The following is a 22,791-nucleotide window of genomic DNA, read 5'->3' as shown; positions in this document are numbered from 1 at the left end:
AAAACCTTTAAAAAAAAAAAAACGAGAAGGCTATGAAGCAGATAGCTAAAACATTTTCCACAAATTTTAGAAAGTCTTTCTTGATAATTTAGGAAAAGGAAAACAAGAACAAGTCCAGATAAAAACACAAGGTGGAGCCAAAGTATTTTAAATAATCAACAAAATGCATTTCTAAATTAAAGTAGGATATAAACTAGCAACAGTAGTTTTTCTAATAAAGATTTTCTAAATGTACAATGATACAGTAATTTTCAGTTTAACAATGCCTATGAATTATATACAACATTTTGATTGAGTCCATTAACTTCTAACTTTTAAAAAAAAGAAAGTGGTTGGTGCTCCATGCCTACACAGTCTAAACTAATGTAAGTTATTCTGATTCACACAGTAAAGAACTAAGTTCCATGGCTAGCACCTCTAACTCTGGTCAGTTTTCTTGTAAAGCCATGTAATTGGTCACAAGATACACAACAGGAAAAAAAAGAGGAAATATCTATCAGGGAAAGTTATTACCACTATTAGAAAAATGCAGTGAAACTAAATGAATCATTTTTGCAGCGATACGAAGAATATCACAGACTTACGGATCAGATGAAATAAGATTAATAAGATACACATATATACACATGCAATTTTTAGCCCCCAAACAAATTTGCACACCCCCAAAATTTTCTGTCATTAACAGGAATGGATAAGAAGTTTTAAAATTCTAAAAGTTTAAGGTATTTACCTACCCAGGTTTGTGCCTTGGACCTTTAACCATTAAGCCTCCATCCATAGATCTTTTAGCAATGATATGATCTTGACTAGGGTCTACAAATTTAAATACATGAGATGTCCCAAACTGAACCTTCATGCCACTCTGTAACATAGTTGTCTCTGAGATACGCTGACCTTCCACATAGGTCTCAGCATCAATATTTCTTGGAGTAACTGTAACAACTCCATCCATATTTGTTAGGTCACAATGGTGAGGCTGAATTCCTGGACCAAACAACTAAAATTAAAAATAAACTGTGAATCAGATAAAAAATGTGTAAAAACGTTAATAAACTAATTATTTTTATTATACTAAATATTAGGGTGATATATTTATGCTTCTGATTTTAAAAAAAGATTAGGTTAACAAAGTAACTAAATTAATTTTTATTTACCCTTGAAACCAAAACTCTCTAAAGTTATTTTTAGATTTTATTCTGCATGGCTCTTGCCAATAAGATCAACATATAAATAATACTAGGAAAGCCATAAAAATCTTTTTTCTTCATGTCAAAATTTCAAATCAACTGATAAAGCTATGAATAGCTTTGCTTACCTGAATGGAGTTGTCATCAAATTTTTCTGTTCCAACTTCAGTGACACTTAATTGTAGACGATAGAGCTTTGGCTTATCTCTGGAGTCAGAACCATCTGTGTCAGGAAAATTTTAAAAAGTTCATCTAAAAGCTCATGGTAATATATACTTTATACTAGCAAATACAATTCTCAACAAAGCTCTCCTCCAATGCTTACATTATGCCTGACAGATGATCTTGGGTTACTGAAAACTATGCCAGTAGAGTACAAGCTTTAGCAGTTTTTATGATACAGGAAGTTATAGTTTTAGTCTGCTGTTGGGAGGATAGGCCTGACTATGTATGTATGGAAAGGATAACTATCATTAAGTTGTTCCCTAATTTTTTTTAATTTAGTCATGACAACAAGAAAAAACAGATATTGTAGAAATGAGGGAAGAAGATTTTAAACAACCAGATTTTAGTTCCACCTTCAAATGAAATCAATTTATTTGTTGCTGCTCTAAATGTGAGATGCTTTTCCAACAACGAACAACTTTCCATTCTCACCACAAACAAAATATAGGGATGGCTTATAATTTGCTTGTTCTTGGAAATGGCATTGAGAGTTGGTTTGAAATACTACCTCACACCTATCAGATTGGCTAATATGACAGAAAAGGAAAATGACAAATGCTAATAGGAAAGTGGGAAAAACTAAAGTGCTGCCAGTGGAGTTGTAAACTGATCCAACCATCCTAGAAAACCATTTGGAACAATGCACAAAGGACTATAAATCTGTGGATAACCTATGACCTAGCAATACCACTACTAGGACTGTACCAAAGGAAAAAAAGTAAGGATTTATTAAGTATAAAACTATTTATAGAAGTTCTTTTTGTGGTGGCAAAGAACTGAAAAACTGTGAAGATTGTTATCAACAGGGGATTGGTTGAATAATCTGTGGTGCATCATTGTGATGGAATACTATCGTGCTATGAGCAAAGAGTAGGATGCTTTCAGAAAAACCTGAACTGATATAAAACAAAGCAAGACAAAGCAAGAAGAACCAGGAAAGCAGTGTGTATACAATAACAACAATATTGTATGATAATTAACTGTGAAAGACTTAGCTATTCTGAGCAAGACAATTCTGAAGATGTGGAAAAATCTGAAAAATGTTATCTACCTCGAGAAAAGGCTAAGGGAATCTGGATGTTAAAGATGAATATAAGCAAATGAAAAAACAGCATGAAAATAATTACAGCTTGAATAGGAATTTTCATTGCAAAGCATGAGAAAGAAGGGAAATTCTCCAAATAAGTCAAAACATACTTTAATGCCTACAAGCTACTAGAACCCATGAAATTAAAATAGTGCTTAAAAATATTAAAACAAGAAGAGAAGTTAGGCAAGAGCAAATGGAGGTCTAACATTTCTAAAAGAATAAAAGAATAAGATATAAGTATTATAAAGAATATGCCTATTAAAAAAAAAGATGATGGAAAGGACATCAAATAATGACTAATCCAATATCTGACTTGACTTCTGCATTAAAAAAACAAAAACATTAAAAAAAACAAAAACATTAAAAAAAACAAAAACATATAAACATATAAACATGTGAAAACTGAGAAGGAATTATGCATTCTTTGGCATAATCACATTCTTTGGCACAATCAGCTATAATCACAGAATTTACCTAAACACAGAGAAAACAAAAAGTTGCCTTCTATTTATTGAACTGATTATAAAAAAGCATGAGTGAGTAAAGGAATATACAACCTTAAAGAATTTCCTTCTTTAAATGAGAAGGTTTTTCTACACATTTCTTAAGGACATAAAAATTCTGTGATAAGAGAATAATAACTCTCCTCAATAAATCTATTTAATATCAAGTGAGGACAAAATCAAGATATATATACACATGCAAGGGATGTTTGTCATTCATTATTAGAGATGATGTCCAGGACTGTGAAAATGTAAAAATGATTCTAGATTCACTCACTTCCTCCAGATGTTCAAAGTTAAAGATGACAATGCATACAATGTATGAAATACTAGTAATACAGTATTTCTAAATAATATTCATGATATTCTAAAGTTTGGTCAATAACTATTGTTATTAAAAATCTAGAAGGGAAGACTATGTGAAAACAATGAGCTGTAAGTAATTGAATAGGAGTAAGAAAATAAAGCTAGATTGCTTTTAAGAAAACAGACAAGGGCGGGGCTAGGTGGTGCAGTGGATAAAGCACCGGCCCTGGAGTCAGGAGTACCTGGGTTCAAATCCGGTCTCAGACACTTAATAATTACCTAACTGTGTGGCCTTGGGCAAGCCACTTAACCCCGTTTGCCTCTCAAAAAAAAAAAAAAAACTAAAAAAACAGACAATGCTTTTAAACTTTCAAATTTCTCTCTAAAATTAAATACTATATTTATAATAGCAATATTCTTCTGATGATTCAATATGGTCAAAATTCATGGAAAACAATTTCCAAACCATCAAAATTAGAAGCAACCCCAAGAGAAACAATAACAAGTGGTTTAAAACATGTATGGACTGGAGGAAATGTCATACAAGTGAAACAATGAGGGATGAACAAAGAGAGATATATGCTGCTTTGACACCCCCCATTACATTAAGAAACTTAAAAGGAAAACTTTAAACAAGCTAGGAAGAGCCACTGAAAAGAATTTATAAGATAGTATAGACAAGTTTCACAGAAGAAGAGGAGTTTGGATGAGTAGAAAAATGGTATCACCAGTGGGGATCTACTCATCAACAAAATCTCAGAGTATTGTATTAGAAAAAAAATGGGAGACTTTGGTTTGAATTCTGGCCCCATGGGGATTAGGCTATTTTTTTCCCTAAAAAGTATTGAAACTGTCATCAAGATTTAATTGTCAAAGGACTAAGATTCAGGCTACTGACAGTTTTTCAGGGCCCTTGAATACAAATAGTTGAAGACTAAATGTGGAATTGCCTTGGCAGGATAAAAGAGCTCTTTCCTTGGAATTCCTTGTAAAGATTGAGTTTTTATATATATATATATATAAAATGTGTGTGTGTGTGTGTGTGTGTGTGTGTGTATTTACTTACATACACATACACACAAGCATGCACATGCACTTGCTTCCTTTTTGGAGTCAAGTAATTTAGATTCCAGTCCACACTCTAATATTACCACCTATAACCTAGAGAAAATCATTTTAACTTCACCAATGAAATGTGTACTGGATTAGATAGGATGATTGCTCTATCTCGAAGATCCCAGATCCATACAGAGAGCTACTCTATCCTTACAGGTAAGAGTTATAAAGCTAGAGAAATTAATAGTATTTCTTCTTCCTATTCTCTTTTCTTTTCCTACTTTTTCAAACACAGAAACCCAAAGTATTGTAGAGTTGTACTTTGTTCATTTATAATCACTCAGATTCTAAAATCCAAGTTCAAATAATTTTGCCTAATAGATTTCAATGACAATCTTTTTCTTTCCTTAAATACATTAATAAACATTCTTATCTTTTCCCATTTGGGACAGCTTATAAAAGAGGCTTGAAATACTGTCTAGCGAACCAAAACTGTAAACTTCCCCCCCCCAAAAGAAATCACAAGTACTAGTTAGACATTTACCACTCTTTTTTTTCTTGATTATTTTCCTTCAACTAAGGATTAAGTCAGAAACATTTAAAATAAAATAAATAGTAGTTTTAGTGATAGAAAACTAGTTTTATTGTAAGAGACAGTTCAAATTGTAAGGGACTTCCTAGAATCCATTAAAATGATAGAATGGTTTTAATTTCCTCACCCCATCCTCAAAAAAACCCTAATTCCTGCTGTATTAGAAAAATACAGAAATCATTTCTGAAATATTTCTCCTTCAGCTTTGCCAAGGTGATGAAAGACTGATTTGTTATGGGAGAAAAATAAACTGGGAGAGATTCATCACGTTCCATCCCATCATCAATCAATGAAGTCAGTTATACTTTGAAAGTTCAATAGCTCTCATACCTGCAAGCACCTAGAGTTGGAACAAAAGAGAGCCAAATGTGTTTGACATAATCTCATGATCACAACAAAGCATTAAGTAAATAAAACAGGAATTATTACACTGAGAAAATTAACAGTCACTTTGTGAATTGCCCGGGGTCACGATCAGAATCCCAATTTTTTTTTTAGTTTTTTTTTTGGCAAGGTAAATGGGGTTAAGTGGCTTACCCAAGGCCACACAGCTAGGTAATTATTACGTGTCTGAGACCGGATTTGAATCCAGGTACTCGAGACTCCAGGGCCAGTGCTTTATCCAGTGTGCCACCTAGCCGCCCTCAGAATCCCAATATTTGACTGATTACAAGAATAGTCCATTGTAACACTTTCCCTTCTCTGCTAACCAATCATCCCTGGAAAGTCAAGCAAACTTTGTGACTAATGGGCTTCCACAGTGCTTCAGAACTGAAAGGACTCTTAGTGACTTTTAAGTTCAATCCTTCTATTTTACAAATTAGAAAGCTAGTCCAGTGTGGACAAGGACATCCAGACACCTATCAGATTGTAGTCAGTTCAAAATAAAAGATCAAGATTTAAAGATTTTTCAAGCATGGTAGCTCACTTCTACACAAGATTCTAGACCCTCCTTAGACACCCAATGCAGTGCACACTCGAGCTTGTCTGGTTAGTGGCGCGGTTAATAAAGGCAGCAGTAAACAGTGAATTACCTCCGTAAGGGTGGTAGCTGTAGCAGGCAGAGTGATTCCTTCTGCCTGGGGTTAAGAGCACATGCACAGGACCCGGGGAGGCAGCGTCAGCGGGACAGACACCATGCAGAACATGCAGAAGAGGGAAGAAAAAGAAAAGACAGGAGAGGGTGAAACTGTGGTGAGACAACTTTATAGGATGAAAAAGTGCACTCTGCCCCAACCACTTTTCAACCAGGGCTTCCAAAAAAACCAGTGGATGAATTGTGTCTAATGGTGTTGTAGAAACCAACAGGTGGAGTTATTAAAACAAACACTGAGACAATTGGTCAGTCACCAAGCAATAGACAAAAGCGTTAGTTTACCACATGAGAAGTTCTCTTGACTAGTTTTTCAACTCCTTTTGCTGTCCAATGAATATATTTTGATCTAAAACTAGAAGAGAACTAATTCCTTACACCCCCCAAAATCCATACAATAAAGCTTCTGAACAAGAATCTAAATTTTCTATCTAGAAACAGGCTTTTAAATATATTGGGCTAAAAATAATGTAATAACTGAATAAGGGAAAACATCAAGGTTAATAGATTAGTAAGTGCTTCTTTCTTTAAAAACAAGTTATTTTATTCATTATGTATATTGTCATCAAATGGGATGGTATAACTAGATTGGAATCTTCTGGCTAAAACTGCCATCTCATGATTTAGTAAGAAGAATGTACTAAACTTAAAAATATTTCCTGAAATTATATATATATATATATATATATATATATATATGAAGCCAATTGCAGCAGAGCATGTCATTACATGAAACTATCATTAAAACTTACTTTCTTACTTGTGTATTCACATATACATCTTATTTGATAAATTTAATAAACTGGAAACATCAGTGAAATAAGATCTACAAATCTAAGATGCATCAAATTCGATCATATTTAATATAGTAGTAAACTATGGTAAATTCTTGAAACTCATTAACAATCATCAGCAGGTTTAAACCACAATGTTAAAAAAAGTTTCAATTAAGTTTATTTTTTGAACCATGAATTAAGCCTGCATAATCCTGCCAAAAAAATCCAAACAGAAATTGTATAGTGATTATCTGTATCTATGATCCTCTTTATTAGTTCAGATGATTAAGTGCTATCTTTAAAGTATTTTTTGGACAGAAAAATTCTAAGGAAGTTAATTCTAAAAACTAAGGAAACCAAATAAAACAACACTACACCAAAGTTAGTAACTAAAAAAGTTCAGATGAAATCATCAATTAACACACTCCCACGTATTTAAAAATCTAATTGATTCTTTAAAAACTAGGGAGTACGTGAGTAATTAGCTAGAGTCACATCACCATTGCTTCAAATATTAAGTCATAAGCATTTCTCTTTAAACTATCAGCTTTTAAAGGGAGAGGGAGAGGGAGAGAGCCAAAAACTGAAGTTAGGTGAAATAGTTTTAAGGGAAGTGAATAGCAAAGGAATAGTGTTATAGTAAACAATCATGTGAATCCTATCACAGAAGCCTTTTGGTTCTATTGCCGTAAAATTATTATTGGGGAAACAATTGAACTCTTGTATATAATTAAATATGGCAACTTAGTGCCAGATTTCAAAATCAAACACAGAATCTATATATTAGATAATAACTCAGTTGAATCCTGAGTACTCTGCAAATAAATGTATGAGACGCAAAATATGAGACTTGGTTCTTTTTTTAACCCTCAGAGTCAGTTTTCATAGAAAAACAATCCTGCATTATTAACAATTTATAATTACCAATCAATCAGATTTTAGAGAAAGGATTTCAGATATAATAGTGCTCCTAGAGTAAAACTTAACCAAGACCTTTCAATTGCAATTTCTTAGGCCTAAATGTCTACATTTCATAAAGGTAATACATTAAACAATTATATTGGCCGCACTTTTAAAATATGGATTAATATAAAAGCAAATTGGTCTACATATAGAGCATTTTCCAAAACACCACTAGTATAAATTCAGGCCTATAAGATGTAATTTTTTAATACAAATCTAATACCTTCCTTTTACCCTTTATTCAAAGGTATTTCAGAAATGTGAGCTATTAATGAGAAATAGCCAATGTTTAACAGTAAATAGCAAATATTTAACAAACTACTTAGTGGAGGGGAGTAGAATATAGTTTAAATTTAGACATTTTAATTTAATTATTTAATTTTATTATGAGACATATCAAGCATAATTAATTTAAATTAAGACATTTTAAATTTAACCTGCATTTTCAACAACCAACAAAACAGTAAATCAAGTACTGACTTTTAGTATTTGTGAATTTTTGAGGTATAAATAGTCTCTCACACTAACCAGCCAATATGAATAGGCTCCAATATATCCCCAAACCTAAATTTAACCCAACATAGTAGTTTTCAAGAAGTTTATACAAATAAAAATTAGATTGTCTTCTTTCTTCTGCTCTTTTCAAGCAGGTGCTTAGAGCAATAAGTCTGTTTCCCTAAAACATAAATGTTACTTTAATACATTACAACATAATCCCTACAAACACTGATAAATCAGAAGGCCCTCCTATACTATAGTAAAAACCATTTGAGCTCATAGACACAAGCTTTTATATATAACACATTATTAAAAACTTAACTAGACTATCAAGAGACCTGAGTCAATGCATAGAAAAGAGTTACGGTAAGCACATTTATGTAAGCCAGAGCCCTTACCTGGGCTTAATTCTACCAAATAGGGCAGTTTTTCTGGTGGAAGTGAAGAGCCATAACCAGACCCGTCAGCTCTTTCCTTTCCCTTTAGCAGTTTTCCATCAATTTGCTTCTTTAGTTTCTTTGGGACATAATCAGGTGGTCTCCTTTTCAACTGAAAGACTAAAATTCCTAGAAAAAAGTATAAAATTCAGTTAAATCTCAGATCCCTCTGAGGGAAGCTGATTTCAAAAAACTCTAGCATAACTTTTCTTTTATTTTCCCCTGTGGTTGTTGCAAGGCAGTGGGGTTAAGAGACATGCCCAAGGTCATTTTTAATTTAATTAAAATATTAAGTGTCTGAGACTGGATTTGAACTCAGGTCTTCCTGACTCAGGGCTGATACTCTATCCAATGGGTCACCTAGGTGCTCCTACACATAACTTTTCAAGAACTTTGTACTGAGTAACTCTTTACTTTCAATTATCATATTCACTGATTAAATAATGCATTTTTAAAATGCTCACTTGAACTTTTAAAATAATTGGGATTCTAACGATATGTATGAAATATTTAAAAATTAAATTACCAAAGACATCAAATTAGAAAAATTAAGATATCTGAATTTTTTAGTACTTGAAATACTTTAATATCACTCAACCATCTTAAAGATCTCAAAATGATATAGAAATTAGAAATCTAGTAAAAATAACTGAAGTTGTAAGAAATTAAATGGTCTCCTTAAGTTATAGACAATGAGCTAATGGCAAAACATGACTAGAACCCGTCTTGGTATTCATATTATTGACATCTTTTCATAATAAAATCTGATACTTAATTTTTGAAAAGTGTCATCAATTTTGAATAACTGAATTATCAAAGATCTATGAAAGGCCACTTTTTAAATGATATTATTTTATAAAATTTGAAATAAGACTTTCTAGACATCTGCTTCTCTGATTACTCATTAAAGTTTCAAATGTCATTTGTGAACTTGATACTTTTTCTTAGCTATCTTTCTCTCAAATTCCTGATATCCAGGAAGATTATTAGACAATTCATAACAGTTAGAGACACAGTGCCAGAGTTTGAATTCTGCCTCGGATATTTAACCAGTAAAGGAACCTTGGACAAGTTTAGGCTAACTCACTCTCAAATTTAGTTGCTGTCATCTGCTGAAAAAGGATAAGAGTATCATCTACCTTAGAGTAACAACAAATTTTTAAAGTACCTAGGTGGTTCAATGGATAGAACGGCAATCAGCAAGACTCATCTTCATCAGTTCAAATCTGGTCTAAGACATTTTCTAGCTGTGTTACCCAAGTCAGGTCATTTAATCTAGTTTGCCTCAGTTTCCTTATCTGTAAAATGAGCTGGAGAAGGAAATTGTCAACTCTAGTATCTTGCCAGGAAAACCCAAATGGGGTCATCAAGAGTCTGAAATGATAGAAACAACTGAAAAACAACTCCTACAGGATTTTTGTTGTGAGTAGCAAATAAAATGTAAAGCGCTTTGCAAACTGCTTATGCTAGCTATTATTATCATCATATTAACATAATATACTCCAAATAGATTACATATTTCTACCGCCATATTATACTAGGTAACAAAACCAACCTGAAAATATTGACCTATTACATAAATTTTTCTGTTTAAATTTTAAAGCCTCGCAAAACTTAGCCCTATGTCACCAACTTTCTGGAACATAATCCACAAACTAAGATCGAGCCAAAATGGCCTTCTTGGCTCCTGATATATAATCCATCCTTCATCTCCTGGTCTTGATGCCCAGTTGCCAAATCCAAAATTCATATCTTACTCAAATCCAGCTGCTATAATCCCTGTCTTTTTTACAGATTCAAAGCTCAAACACCATATTTTCTACATTATTCACTGATGGGGAGGCAGCTAGGTGGCATAGTGGATGGAGCACTGAGACCGGAGTCAGGAGAACCTGAGTTCAAATATGGCCTCAGACACTTAATAATTACCTAGCTGTGTGGCCCTGGGCAAGTCATTTAACCCCACTGCCTTAAATAATTTTTTTTTAAAAAGCTTTCGCTGATATCCCCAAATGCTAGTGACTTCATTCTAGAGCTCTCTTGTACTTTAAATATTTAACATTTATTATAATAGGTTTCATTACATTTATAAATATCCTATGTACACTTACCTAAGTATTTGTTCCCTCCTTAGATTAATTTTTAAATTAATTCTTTTAGAAACTGTTTTATTCTTTGAATTTGTAACCTTAGCACATAGCACTTTAGACACGATGTTGACTGAATCGTTAATTGAGCGATACGTTCTGAATTGTGCCTCATGGTCCAGGATAAAGAATAATTTAATCGTTTACAACATAAACCAAACTGAACAGCAAAAGGATTATTTTATTTACCTTTGTCACTTGGCCATTCCCTGAAGATCTGTAGAGGGCATTCATCATCATCCAAGATAACTTCTTTAGCACCTTTTTCATCTGAATGCTGGCCTCCGGGGGGAAGCATAACCTATAAGAAAAATAACTGTGAAGATCTACCAGCAAAATTATCTGACATTAATACACAAGAATTAGAATCTTATATTTAGAGTGGCTTATCTTCTGGGAAATAGGAGTTATACTTAAGCAAATAATGCAAGATTTAATTCTCATTTCATTTTTCAATTATAAAAATGTAAAGAGCAGTAATGGCTTTAAAAAGCAAGTAGAACAGATGGTATTCAATAATACATATAATTCATTGTTAAAATCTGATTGAAAGCCTTATTCATGTATGTTATTTTTTAAAAATTGCTTGTTTCTTCTTATACCTTCAAATATGATCTCAATAAAAGCACTTATTAGTCTAATAAACATAGTGTTTCTGGATAATATGAAAGAAAAAATGACAGACTACACATTTTTCTCTCATCCCTACGACCTATCAAGCCTCTCTAAAACAGAAATTATAGACCCAAGAAGCAACTTCAACTGTCTCCATTATCTAGGCCACCCAGAAAGAAGGTAAAAAGAACCTCTGTCATCCTTCCCAAAAAACCTCAGTGCTTACTCTGCCTCTCTCCCTTTCCCACATTACCCCAGAAGCTACACTAGCAGACCCAAGGACATGATATAAGCTTACTTCCTAACCCACCCCTAAAAATCTAATTTCCCTCTCCCCTCCAATGTTCTGGAGATCCCGATCCTGGGGAGACCTCAATTTGCAGAAGTTTGCTCAGGCCTCATCAGCCTGTTTGGTCATAGTCCTTAAGGAGAAAGAGCCTGCTGCAGCCAGGATACCCCAATGCTACAAAGATCTAAATGACTTGTGCCAGGGTAAAGAACTGAAAAACAGAAAGAGTGAAATGGGTCACCAGAAAGGGCATCAGAATGTGGGAGCTGTGCAGCACCCCACCAAGCTGGAGAGAAAAGTACAACATTCTACTACAGCAGCCAGTTTGCCAGTTCTAAAAGTCACTTTGGGCAGAGACCTAAGTTGGTGAGCTGTGACATGTCCATCTTGGGAGGAAGCTGAAACATTCTGAAATTTAGCTTATGATCAGAGAAGTGAGAGATAAGGAAAGGAGAAAGGAAGTGAAAATAAGGAAAGAAGGAGAAAGGAAGTGAAAAGAAAAATGGGGGAAGGCAGAGAGAAAAGACTCAAAGAGAAAGAAAGAAGAAAACTCATATACAAATAAATCAAAAGAAAAAGCAGTAAGAGAAAGAAATGTATTATCCAGAGTGAATAAAGAGAATTAGGGAATGCAAATATATAGAAAAAAAAATCTAAAAGAAAAGCAATAAACGTTAAAAACTATGCTCAGCCAAAAACTAGATGAATTCGATTACATTAAATTAAAAAGCTTTTGCACAGATAAAACCACCGTAACCAAGATTAAAAGAAATGTAGTAAATTGGGAAACAATCTTTATAACTAATGATTCTGACAAAGGACTCATTTTGAAAACTGAGTCATATTAAAAAAAAGCCATTCCCCAATTGATAAATGGTCAAAGGATATGCAAAGGCAATTTACAGATGAGGGGATCAAAGCAATCCATAGCCATATGAAAAATTGCTCTAAATAAATTAGAGAAATGCAAATTAAAGCTTCTCTGAGGTACCACCTCACACCTCTCAGATTGGCCAATATGACCAGAAAGGATGATGATCATTGTTGGAAGGGTTGTAGAAAATCTGGAACACTATTACACTGTTGGTGGAGCTGTGAACTCATCCAACCTTTCTGGAGAGAAATTTGGAACTACGCCCAAAGGGCAACAAAAATGAGCATATACCTTTGATCCAGCAGTACCACTAGTGGGTCTATACCCTGAAGAGATGATGAAAAAGGGTAAAAACATCACTTGTACAGAAATATTCATAGCAGTCCTGTTTGTGGTGGCAAAGAATTGGAAATCAAGTAAATGTCCTTCAACTGGGGAATGGCTTAGCAAACTGTGGTATAGGTATGTCATGAAACACTATTGTTCTATTAGAAACCAGGAGAGACGGGAATTTAGGGAAGCCTGGAGGGATTTGCATGAACTGATGCTGAGTGGGATGAACAGAACCAGAAAAACACTGTACACCCTAACAACAGCAACATGGGGGTGATGATCAACCTTAATGGACTTGCTCGTTCCATCAGTGCAAGAACCAGGGACAATTTGGGGCTGTCTGGAATACCATCATTATCCAGATGAAGAGCTGTGGTGTTTGAACAAAGACCAAGGACTATTCCCTTTAATTTATAAAAAAAAGATATCTTATTGTCTAATCTTACTATCTCTTACTTTGTTTCTTCCTTAAGGATGTGATTTCTCTCTCATCACACTCAATTTGGATCAATGTACAACATGGAAACAAAATAAAGACTGACAGAATGCTTTCCATGGGGGGGGGGGGGGTGGAGGGAGGAAAGTAAGATTGGGAGAAAAATTACAAAACTCAAAACTCAAATAAAATCTTAAAGAAAAACAAGATAAAAAGAAATGTAAATTGGGAAATAATTTTTACAACTAGTATTTCTGACAAAGGATTCATTCTAAAATATATAGAGAACTGAGTAAAATTTTCAAAAAAACAAGTCATTCCCCAATTGCCAAATGATCAAAGGGTATGCAAAGACAATTTACAGATGAGGAAATCAAGTCAATCCACAGTCATATGAAAAATTGTTCTAAAACATTCATTATTAGAAAAATGCAAATTAAAGCATCTCTGAAGTACCACCTCATACCTCTCAGACTGGCCTTTATGACCAGAAAGGACAATGATCAATGTTGGAAGGGATGTGGGAAATCTGGAACACTAATGCATTGTTGATGGAGCTGTAAACTCATCCAAACTTTCTGGAAAGCAATTTGGAATTATGTCCAAAGGGCAACAAAAATGCATATACCCTTTAATCCAGCAATGCCAATACTGGGGATATACCCTGAAGAGATGATGAAAAAAGTTAAAAACATCACTTGTACAAAAATATTCATAGCAGCCTTGTTTTATGGTGGCAGAGAATTAGAAATTAAGTAAATGTCCTTCATTTGGAAAATGGCTTAACAAACTGTGGTATATGTATGTCATAGAACACTATTGTTCTATTAGAAACCAGGAGGGATGGGAATTCAGGGAAGCCTGGAAGGATTTTGCATGAACTGATGCTGAGCAAGATGAGAAGAAACAGAGAAACACTGTTCACCTTAACAGCAACATGGGGGCAATGATTAACCTTGATGAACTTGTTCATTCCAACAGTGCAACAATCAGGCACAATTTGGGGCTACCTGCGATGAAGAATACCATCTGTATCCAGAGAAAGAATTGTGGAGTTTGAACAAAGACCAAAGACTATTACCTTTAATTTAAAAAAAAATTATCTTATATTTAATTTTGCTATCTCTTATACTTTATTTTTTTTCCCTTAAGGATGATTTCTCTCTTATCACATTCAACTTAGATCAATGTATACCATGAACATTATGTAAAGACCAACACACTGCCTTCTGTGGAGGGTAGGGGGAGGGAAGCAAGAATGGGGAAAAATTGTAAAACTCAAAATAAGTAAAATCTTCCTTAAAAAAATAAAAAATTAGGAAAAATAAAAAACTATGCTCAGTATACAAACAAAAAATATTGAACTTCTCCAAGACAGGATGTGTAAAGACAAACTAAGAATCACAGATCTCCCAGAAGAACATTAAAGGACAAAATTAACCTTATCACCAAAATGAAGGTACTAATAGGATAGGACTTCTCAGAACTACTACAGAAAACAGAAAATGAAATTCCATTCACAGATCACCTTCAGAAACACCCCAAGGCTGCAAATTCTAAGACAAACAGTGATTAAATTTAACAATTGAATTCAGAAATACTTCTATAAGCCAACAGGAGAAAGATAAAGAAAAAGAGAAATGATTTGCCTCTCTAATACTCCAAACAACAGAAAGGCAAGAGGAATGAAGAAATACAGCAGGCAAGAATAGTTACAGGAACTAGTGTGACAATAGAGATAATAAAAGACAGGGACTAAGGTGGAAATCTGGCAGAGATAACAATGAAGAGGCAGACAGGCGATATTATGGAAAAAAAGCTGGTAGCATCCTGCCTCCAGGTGAATGCTGCTTCCTTTGTGGTGCTACAGGAATATAGTAGGATAGTAGCAGGATACCCAAAAGGAAGAAAAGGGAACAGATAGTCAGCACAGCAAAAATAGGGAGTAGGCAGGTAGAGGAATGAGTGATGGGTTGGAGGTGCAGGTGATGAGATGACTTCTGTAGTCTCAGAAAGAGACTTAAAAAAAAGTGGGTGAGGTGAAAAGGAGGAAAACTGGAGATAGGGAAAGGAGGTGGAAGGGGGTTCCACAAACTAGGGCTCCTATTAGTAAAAATAGAGGTGGCAAAGGGAGATGACAACTTTGCAATAGATAAAGTCTGAGGGAATGAATGGTACTTGCAATGTAAGAGGGAAAGGAAATAAATGTGGAACCTCTGGAGGTAACTGGAGGAGTACAAGAGCATGGGTACAAGGAGCCTTCCAGGCAAATATAGGAAATAAAAGCATCTAGAAATGGTTTAAATCCTAGTGTGCAACCTAGGATGGGGGGGGGGGGAGCCCCTCTTCTGGGGCAGTATTAGGTCATGCAGTGAATAGAATTCCAAGCCTGCTTGGAAAGACCTGAGTTCAAATTCATCCTCACACTTGCTAGGCAGGTGACCCAGGGCCTGTCACCTAGCCTCTTTAGTTTCAGTGTTCTTATCTGTAAGATGAGATATGACAACACCATCTCCTCTCCCAGGAAGTTAAATATGGCAATGAGGATAAAATGAGATAAATGGAAAGCACTTAGCATAATGGCTGGTCCAGACTAGAAGCTCAGGGGTGGCAATAGGAAACAAAAGGAACAAGGGGAAATCTAGGAAGTGAACCCTATAAAATGGGAACAGAAGCACCTAGGAGGAAGAGCCTAGAATGGATAGCATGTAAACTGTGATAGCTTAAGAAAATAGAAAAGAACGAGTCCTTGATGCATTCAAGTCTGTGTATATACTTTTTGTTTCAAATTCCCTCTTCTACTGTAACCACAATATTATGTTCCTGCAGTTACATTACTTTAAATCTTTTTTAATAAGGTGAATTTTTACCCCATGGACTCCATTCCTTCATCCCTGATCCCCTCTTTTTGTTTAATAATTCCCCCTTCCTCTCCTTCCTGGAAAGTAGTCTTATTCCTAGTTTTTAAGATTTCATTTTTGCTGCACCCTTTCCAAAAAGGGCAATAATTGGAGAATGGCTAAAAAAAATTGTAGTATATGACTGTAATGTAATAGTATAATGCTATAAAGAAATGATTGATGTAATGAATACATAGAGAAATATCTAATTGCCTAGTTGTGTGACCTTGAGCAAATCACTTAACCCCATTACCTTCAATAAATAAAATTATAAAAATTAAAAAGAAAATCAACTGGTATGGGTTTAAAGACTGGTTAAAAACAGAAGTAAATCCTAATGGAAAAGAGTAAAACATAAATTTCCTGGGAACAAATTTCCTATTTTACAAAAACTACTGGTAAACTAAAAAGGTAAGTCTAGCAGAAATTAGTCTTGGACCAGAACCTTACACCATACTCCACAAATTTGTCTAAATGGATATATTGACTTTAATCTTAAAGACTATATTATTAAAGATCATACTATAAAAAAATTAGAAGAAATTATATCCTTCTCAACTACATGTACATGTAGCTACACAAGAAATTATAAAGGATAATACTGATAACTGATTCCATGAAACTGAAACTTTTCTGAATTAAATTAATACAACTATATAATACATCTAAGACAATAAAGTCAAAAGAGAAACTATTTTTGCACCAAATTTCTCTGACAAGGGTTTGATATCCAAGACACATAAAGCAAATTTTTTAAAAAAAGGTAAAATAGGAACTTTGAAAACATGAAACTGAAAAATCTCAGCACAGATAAAATGAATGCTCCTAGAATAAGAAGGGAAGTAGTTGAATGGAGAGGGGAAGATAGGGAGGGAATCTTGCTCTATTAAAAGTGTGAAACTGAACATTTCTGTGTCAGCTCTTCCTTAAAGATAAGTTGTCAAAGAATATGATTCAGTTCTAGCCTACAGTCTGAGCTGAATGATGCCTATAAGAATAAAACCAGGATAGGCCTACCAGATCAAAGAGTATCCTACAGTTCTGTTGCTCTGAATTTGCAGGGCCCTAAAATGAACTAATAGTAGCTGCTAATTCCAGCAGAAAACCGGGACAAGTCAACAAGTCCTGCTCAGAACTAAACCTGGTCAGAAACTAGCAGAATTTAGAAGAGGACAAAAACTCAGCCCATATTCCCCAGAAGTGCTCAGGTGTCAGTGCCAGCCTTAACATAAAGTACAAAGTCAACAAGTAAGTTGGAAAAATTAGCAAACAAAATGAATCTCACCATAAAGAACTAATAAGATAACAGGGAAACTAAAGATACAAACCCAAAAGAAGAGATTATCGCAAAAACATGTACAAGCAAAGTTTCTAAGGAAAAAAAGAAAAAAAGCAGCATGGATACAAGTCCAAATAGAACTATGAGCAAGAATTCTAAAAATTACTAAGCTATGATTTTAAAAAACAAAATAAAAGTTTGGGGGGGGCAAGAGGGAGAATCAGAAATGAGATCTATGGAAAGACAATTTGGAAAGAAATAGAAAATGTCACCCAAGAAAATGTTTGAATGGGGATTCATTTAAGTATATACTGGATTAAATGATAGTTGAGCTAATTCTAAAATCATGTCATCAATATCATTTTCATAAAATCCAACCTATTGTTTTCTTGCTTTAGCTATGTTTCTATATCTCTGCTGCTTCCATCATCAATCTCCAAAATACATACAGACAGTCCTCATTGACAATCAAGATGCAAAATAATCTTCATTTTTATTTATTTTGGGGGGTAACTAAGTATTTGATTTTTAGCTGGACTGCTGCCCTCAGGAACCAAGATTGACCCTTAGAATGTGGGTATTCTTCACAGAAATCAAGACCCGTAGTATACATTCTTTTTTTCTTCTCAAGTGTTTCCAGGACCACCTCCTTATTAAAGATTATCATTTTGTGAAAACATTTTACAAGTACCTACAACATCAGAAAACCACATTTCTCCAACTTTTACCTCAAAACATCAGTGCCAATTTTAATCATTTCTCCATCTTGTGAAAAGTCATTGTTTTAAAGATTGCTTAGATTTGGACCAATAGGAACTAGCAACAGATGTAAAGTAAATAAACCATAACAGATAATGAAATTAAAATGTAAGTCAGCTTTTAAAAACCCCTTTCCTTCCAATTTCAGCTGTATCCATTAGGTAATTTATCATAAAGAACCATTTCAAAATAAAACAAACCAACTGAAATGCCAATTTTAGGTATACTTATGTTTTACCATGCATCTATACAACAAATCTCAAACTTAATAATTGAAGGCAATTGAGGGATCATAGCAAAAATTATTGATATTTTAGCAAATTTTTACAATTATTAGAATTCGTTTATTATACTTAAGACTTTGTTTCACTGTAACATTTTAAAAAATATCACTGTACAAAACAAAAACTAGAAAATGACCATAAAATCACAAGAAACAGAAAAGGTTTAACACTGATTTAAAAGATGCTGGTCCAATAATTTGTATTTAGGGGACAGACATAATATCTTTATTATACTATGTAACATTAAGCCTTCCATGGTACAAAAAAGAAGACCAATGAAGGTAAAGAAAAGATTAATCATTTAAGTCTTTCCAAAAGATACTGCACTTTCTGCTGACAAGACACATTTTGCAAAAGAGCAAATTCAAAGAAACTAAAATCTTGTCATTAATATCATTATTATTTTTTGACTATGACTCTATTTTCTATTTTATCAATGCATTTTCTATTCAAATTTTATGATAGAAAGACTGAAGCCAAGAATACAATGTTTACAAAGTGCTTTGTTATACTTAATCATTTAACACTACTCTAGGAAAATCTCCACATCACTGTGAATGATGATTACTAATAGAGATTTTTACAGGTAGTTGTTATTACTCAGCATAAAAAAGTTGAATATCATCATTCAGTAATAAAAAACTGAATATGCTGTACAAGCCTCAGGTGGGATTCTTCAATTAAGAGAGTTACAGGTACACTCCTACAAATTAAGGAAAAGTATGACACTCAAATAAATTGGTTATGCATTACCATTTTTATTTGGATATTTGGAAGTCATTAATCCAATTTAATAAGCAAAATGAAATCTCTAAATAGTTTAATCCCTATAATAAAAGACATGACAGAAAGTCAAGCACTTCTAGTCTCAAATTTCATTTATCCAGAAATGCATGCCAAGTTGTATAAAGAAATTTTTAAAAACCTTCCAGTTTAAAAAGCAAGTCTGAGCTAATTTTTTTTGTTGTTGTTTTTTGGTACCAGTAATGCTGATAGAATGTGGTTACTTACACGGGCAACACAGTAATCCTTGGGGTTTTCTTTTTCCAGACCATATTTCTCTAAAGCTTCAACCACAGCAAAATCTGTAGTATCTGTGGTTGACAGCAAGATGGTCTTGTATGGGATGTTTGGTTTTAAACTGTCTGCATAAATCCTCAGTGTTCCACCTATTAAAAAAAAAAATTAAGTCTAAGAATATAAACAAAAACTCTTAAACCATTATACCAAGGGTTGACAAATTTTTATAATGGTAATATATTTCATGTTCTGAAAAACTTTAGTAAGTCTTTGCAGTGAGATCTATTATAATGACTTTTGCCAAAGCATATCACTAATAGTAACACAAAACAGATAATATTAAGTTTTTGGGTGCTATATTTTCTGAGCAATTTTATTCTAAATATAACAATAACAATAAACAATTGCCTTATTATCAGCAAATGTTTTACAAGTGGGAAAAATGCTGAATGCTTAACTTTTTTATTTAACTGAATTTATATATTGTTGAGACTAATCAATCACATTTTCACTTTAAAGATTTAAGAGAGCTGCTCTTTTTGTTCTGAAAAAAAAAAACCTTGCTAAGTTTACTGCAATCATAGAAATACTCTTTTAAATTTTATAAAATATACATTTCAAACTAGGATAAATCAAAATCAATTCAAAGTAGACCTTAATCTTGCACACTATTAATATTTTTTTTGCTATTTTGTATTCAAATTAGGGTGTTTATGTGTATTATTTATGTATATTTGTTTTAGTCATCAGTTCTTATTAACATATTTCTTTGTCTATTCAAATTTCTAAATTTGATCTGACATATATATATATGTCATTATAAAAATGGTATTTAAAGATCTTCTAGCCATCATAAGGGAATATATTTTACAGTACTGAAGTTATGTTACCTGTGCACTGTAGAACACTGTGTAAACCAAGACTGGTTCTAAACCAATACATTTTTATTAATAAGATTGATGTCAACTAATCATTCTAAGGTGACTAGACAGAAAGTATCAAATAATTTAAGGCTTTTCCTTTCTTTTGCTGTCATAATGATTAACTATCACATATAACTTTATCCTATCCCTGAAAAAGCATGGAAACATAGTAAAGTATATCAGTATAGAAAAGGAATGCAAGACATGTTATTTTCAGATTGCTGGCTGTCTTAGAAAGGGGGGGAGGAAAATTAAGAGGAAAAAAAATTTAGAACTCAAAATTTTACAAAATGGTTGCTGAAACCTATAAATGTAACTGGAAAAATACTAGAAAGATTAAAAAATAACATTATCTTCAAAAGCAATCATTACTACAAAGGTAAATTAAAATACATAATATAGAATACAGAAGGATTTAAAAATAGAAATTACTGCTTATCACTTAAATTAATACATTTTTTCAGGTCATTTCCTTGGGATGTTAAGGCCTACATAGTTAAGACTGTTGAAGAAGATTTGATTGTCCTAGGTTAGGAAATAAGACTATGGTGCTATGATTGCTTGTGTGACTTTGGGGAAAAAATATCACTTGCCTTCAGCTTCCTTTTTTTTATAAAATGAAAAAAGACAAGAAAAAAATCTAAAAGCTGTTCTAGCTCTGAGACCAATTTTAACACCCCTGAATATCAATTTTGCCACTAGATGGGGCTCATTAGATGTGTTTAAAAGAAGTGGGCTGGCATCAGTAATATACTCTGCAAAGTGGATTCAAAAGCATTATGGAATTGGGGTAAGAGGGAAGAGAACTGTATGTGCATCTTGTAAACTAGGAATCTAGGCAAGGACTCAAGTGATTATTTTATCATCAGCTTAATTCTGCAACTTCAGGAGATCCAAGGTTTTATCAGCAAAAGATTTCTTTCTACCACATCATTTCCACCATTTATATAAACACACTATCTAGCAGACAGAATTTTGAGTTATAACCCCAAATTTTATCCCTATTGGCCAGCTGAGGATGAACCTTTGAATTTGGCAAAATTGGCATTTAAATTATTGAGTCCAACTAGTAGCTTGGTAGAATCCTGACCAGATCCTTGAGGACAAAGGGTGCACATCACAATCTGACTAAATTCTTTTATTTCCTTGATAAAGAGGCATCAAAAAGTATACTAAATTGTAATGTTAATTTTCTCATGCCACATTTGGGGGGGGGGGGGGGTTCTTATATTCACTGCCCTTATTTTAACAACTATCTTACTATATATACTCCTAAAATACAAGTAGCACATTTCTCCCTTGAAGAAAAAAGAGATAATTAACATTTTCTTCCCTTTATATTTCAGAATTTCTACATTGAAAAGGAATCTTTCCTGATATATTCCTTGTTCACCTATCTGCTTCCCTCCAAGCATCCATGTTCTCCGAGTTTTACCGCTTAGACAATGTCTGCCCTTACTAAACTTCTGGCATACGGCAGTTGCCCTGACACAACTCTGCTTTGGGGGAGGGAATAAACCTTCTTTGAAGACATATGGCTGAATGACTAATTTGCTCCTTAACCTCAGTTATGTGGGATGCCTGAAACCCCACATGAAAAGTATAACCATGATGTAGGTTCAAATTGTAACTAAGCTACAAATACCCACATAACCTAAAATGAACAAATCTTGGTTTGATAGATTATTGGGGAAACTCTTCAGGTTGGGTCATTTACCAGAATCAGGCCGGCCATCCGAGCTGCGGAACTCCTGCATCCTCTTCTCCAGCTTCTGCTGCCTCCGCCGCTTCATGACCACTTCAGGATTTGAGATCGTGCGGGTAAAACTGGTCTCAGGCATGTCTTTATACACCTCAGCAGCCAGGCGGGAATTCTCACTTGTCAGAGAAAAGATACATCACCACTGACAGTTTGAATTATTTTGTTTTCCAGAGCAAACAAAATACTAGATGAAGGATATCTTGAGACCACATAAAAATTTTTCTTGATACTGTAATTTACTATTTGAGTAGTACAGTTGTTCTCCCTTAAACAGCACTTAATATAATAGTCTTGTATATCAATGAGATAACTTCAAAGTTAATATAGGTAAAGTATAGTTTATTAATTACCTACTAAGTTTTCAATTAAAATTAATAAAAGAAAAGACTAACTCCAAACTGAAAACAAATCAACAAGTAGAAATGGGATGAAGTAGCCTCTAAA

The 22,791-nt window shown here is 33.6% G+C and overlaps 1 protein-coding gene and 1 long non-coding RNA gene across 25 annotated transcripts in view; one reads left to right on the top strand and one right to left on the bottom strand.

Annotated features, from left to right (window-relative positions):
• LOC141488194 (uncharacterized) overlaps window positions 1-22,138 on the top strand; it is a 79,594-nt gene extending 57,456 nt beyond the window's left edge. Inside the window, exon 5 of the long non-coding RNA XR_012468610.1 lies at window positions 21,932-22,138. This is a non-coding gene — a long non-coding RNA (uncharacterized LOC141488194). The remainder of the gene's footprint in view (window positions 1-21,931) is intronic.
• Window positions 1-22,791, bottom strand: part of AFDN (afadin, adherens junction formation factor) — a 194,755-nt gene that overhangs the window by 100,358 nt on the left and 71,606 nt on the right. For 19 of the 24 annotated variants that reach the window (XM_074188039.1, XM_074188042.1, XM_074188044.1 and 16 more), the window contains exons 5-11: window positions 22,303-22,463; window positions 19,654-19,811; window positions 11,063-11,174; window positions 8,688-8,855; window positions 5,994-6,038; window positions 1,316-1,410; window positions 735-997 (exon numbers count right to left, since the gene is read on the bottom strand). In XM_074188039.1, the coding sequence (XP_074044140.1) occupies window positions 735-997; window positions 1,316-1,410; window positions 5,994-6,038; window positions 8,688-8,855; window positions 11,063-11,174; window positions 19,654-19,811; window positions 22,303-22,463 (1,002 nt within the window). The remainder of the gene's footprint in view (window positions 1-734; window positions 998-1,315; window positions 1,411-5,993; window positions 6,039-8,687; window positions 8,856-11,062; window positions 11,175-19,653; window positions 19,812-22,302; window positions 22,464-22,791) is intronic. The other 5 variants (XM_074188052.1, XM_074188049.1, XM_074188058.1 and 2 more) reach the window with 1 other exon arrangement.

The sequence above is a fragment of the Macrotis lagotis genome, chromosome 5, assembly GCF_037893015.1.
Source record: "Macrotis lagotis isolate mMagLag1 chromosome 5, bilby.v1.9.chrom.fasta, whole genome shotgun sequence".
NCBI classification, from domain to species: domain Eukaryota; kingdom Metazoa; phylum Chordata; class Mammalia; order Peramelemorphia; family Peramelidae; genus Macrotis; species Macrotis lagotis.
This window is presented reverse-complemented; position numbering and strand designations above follow the sequence as displayed.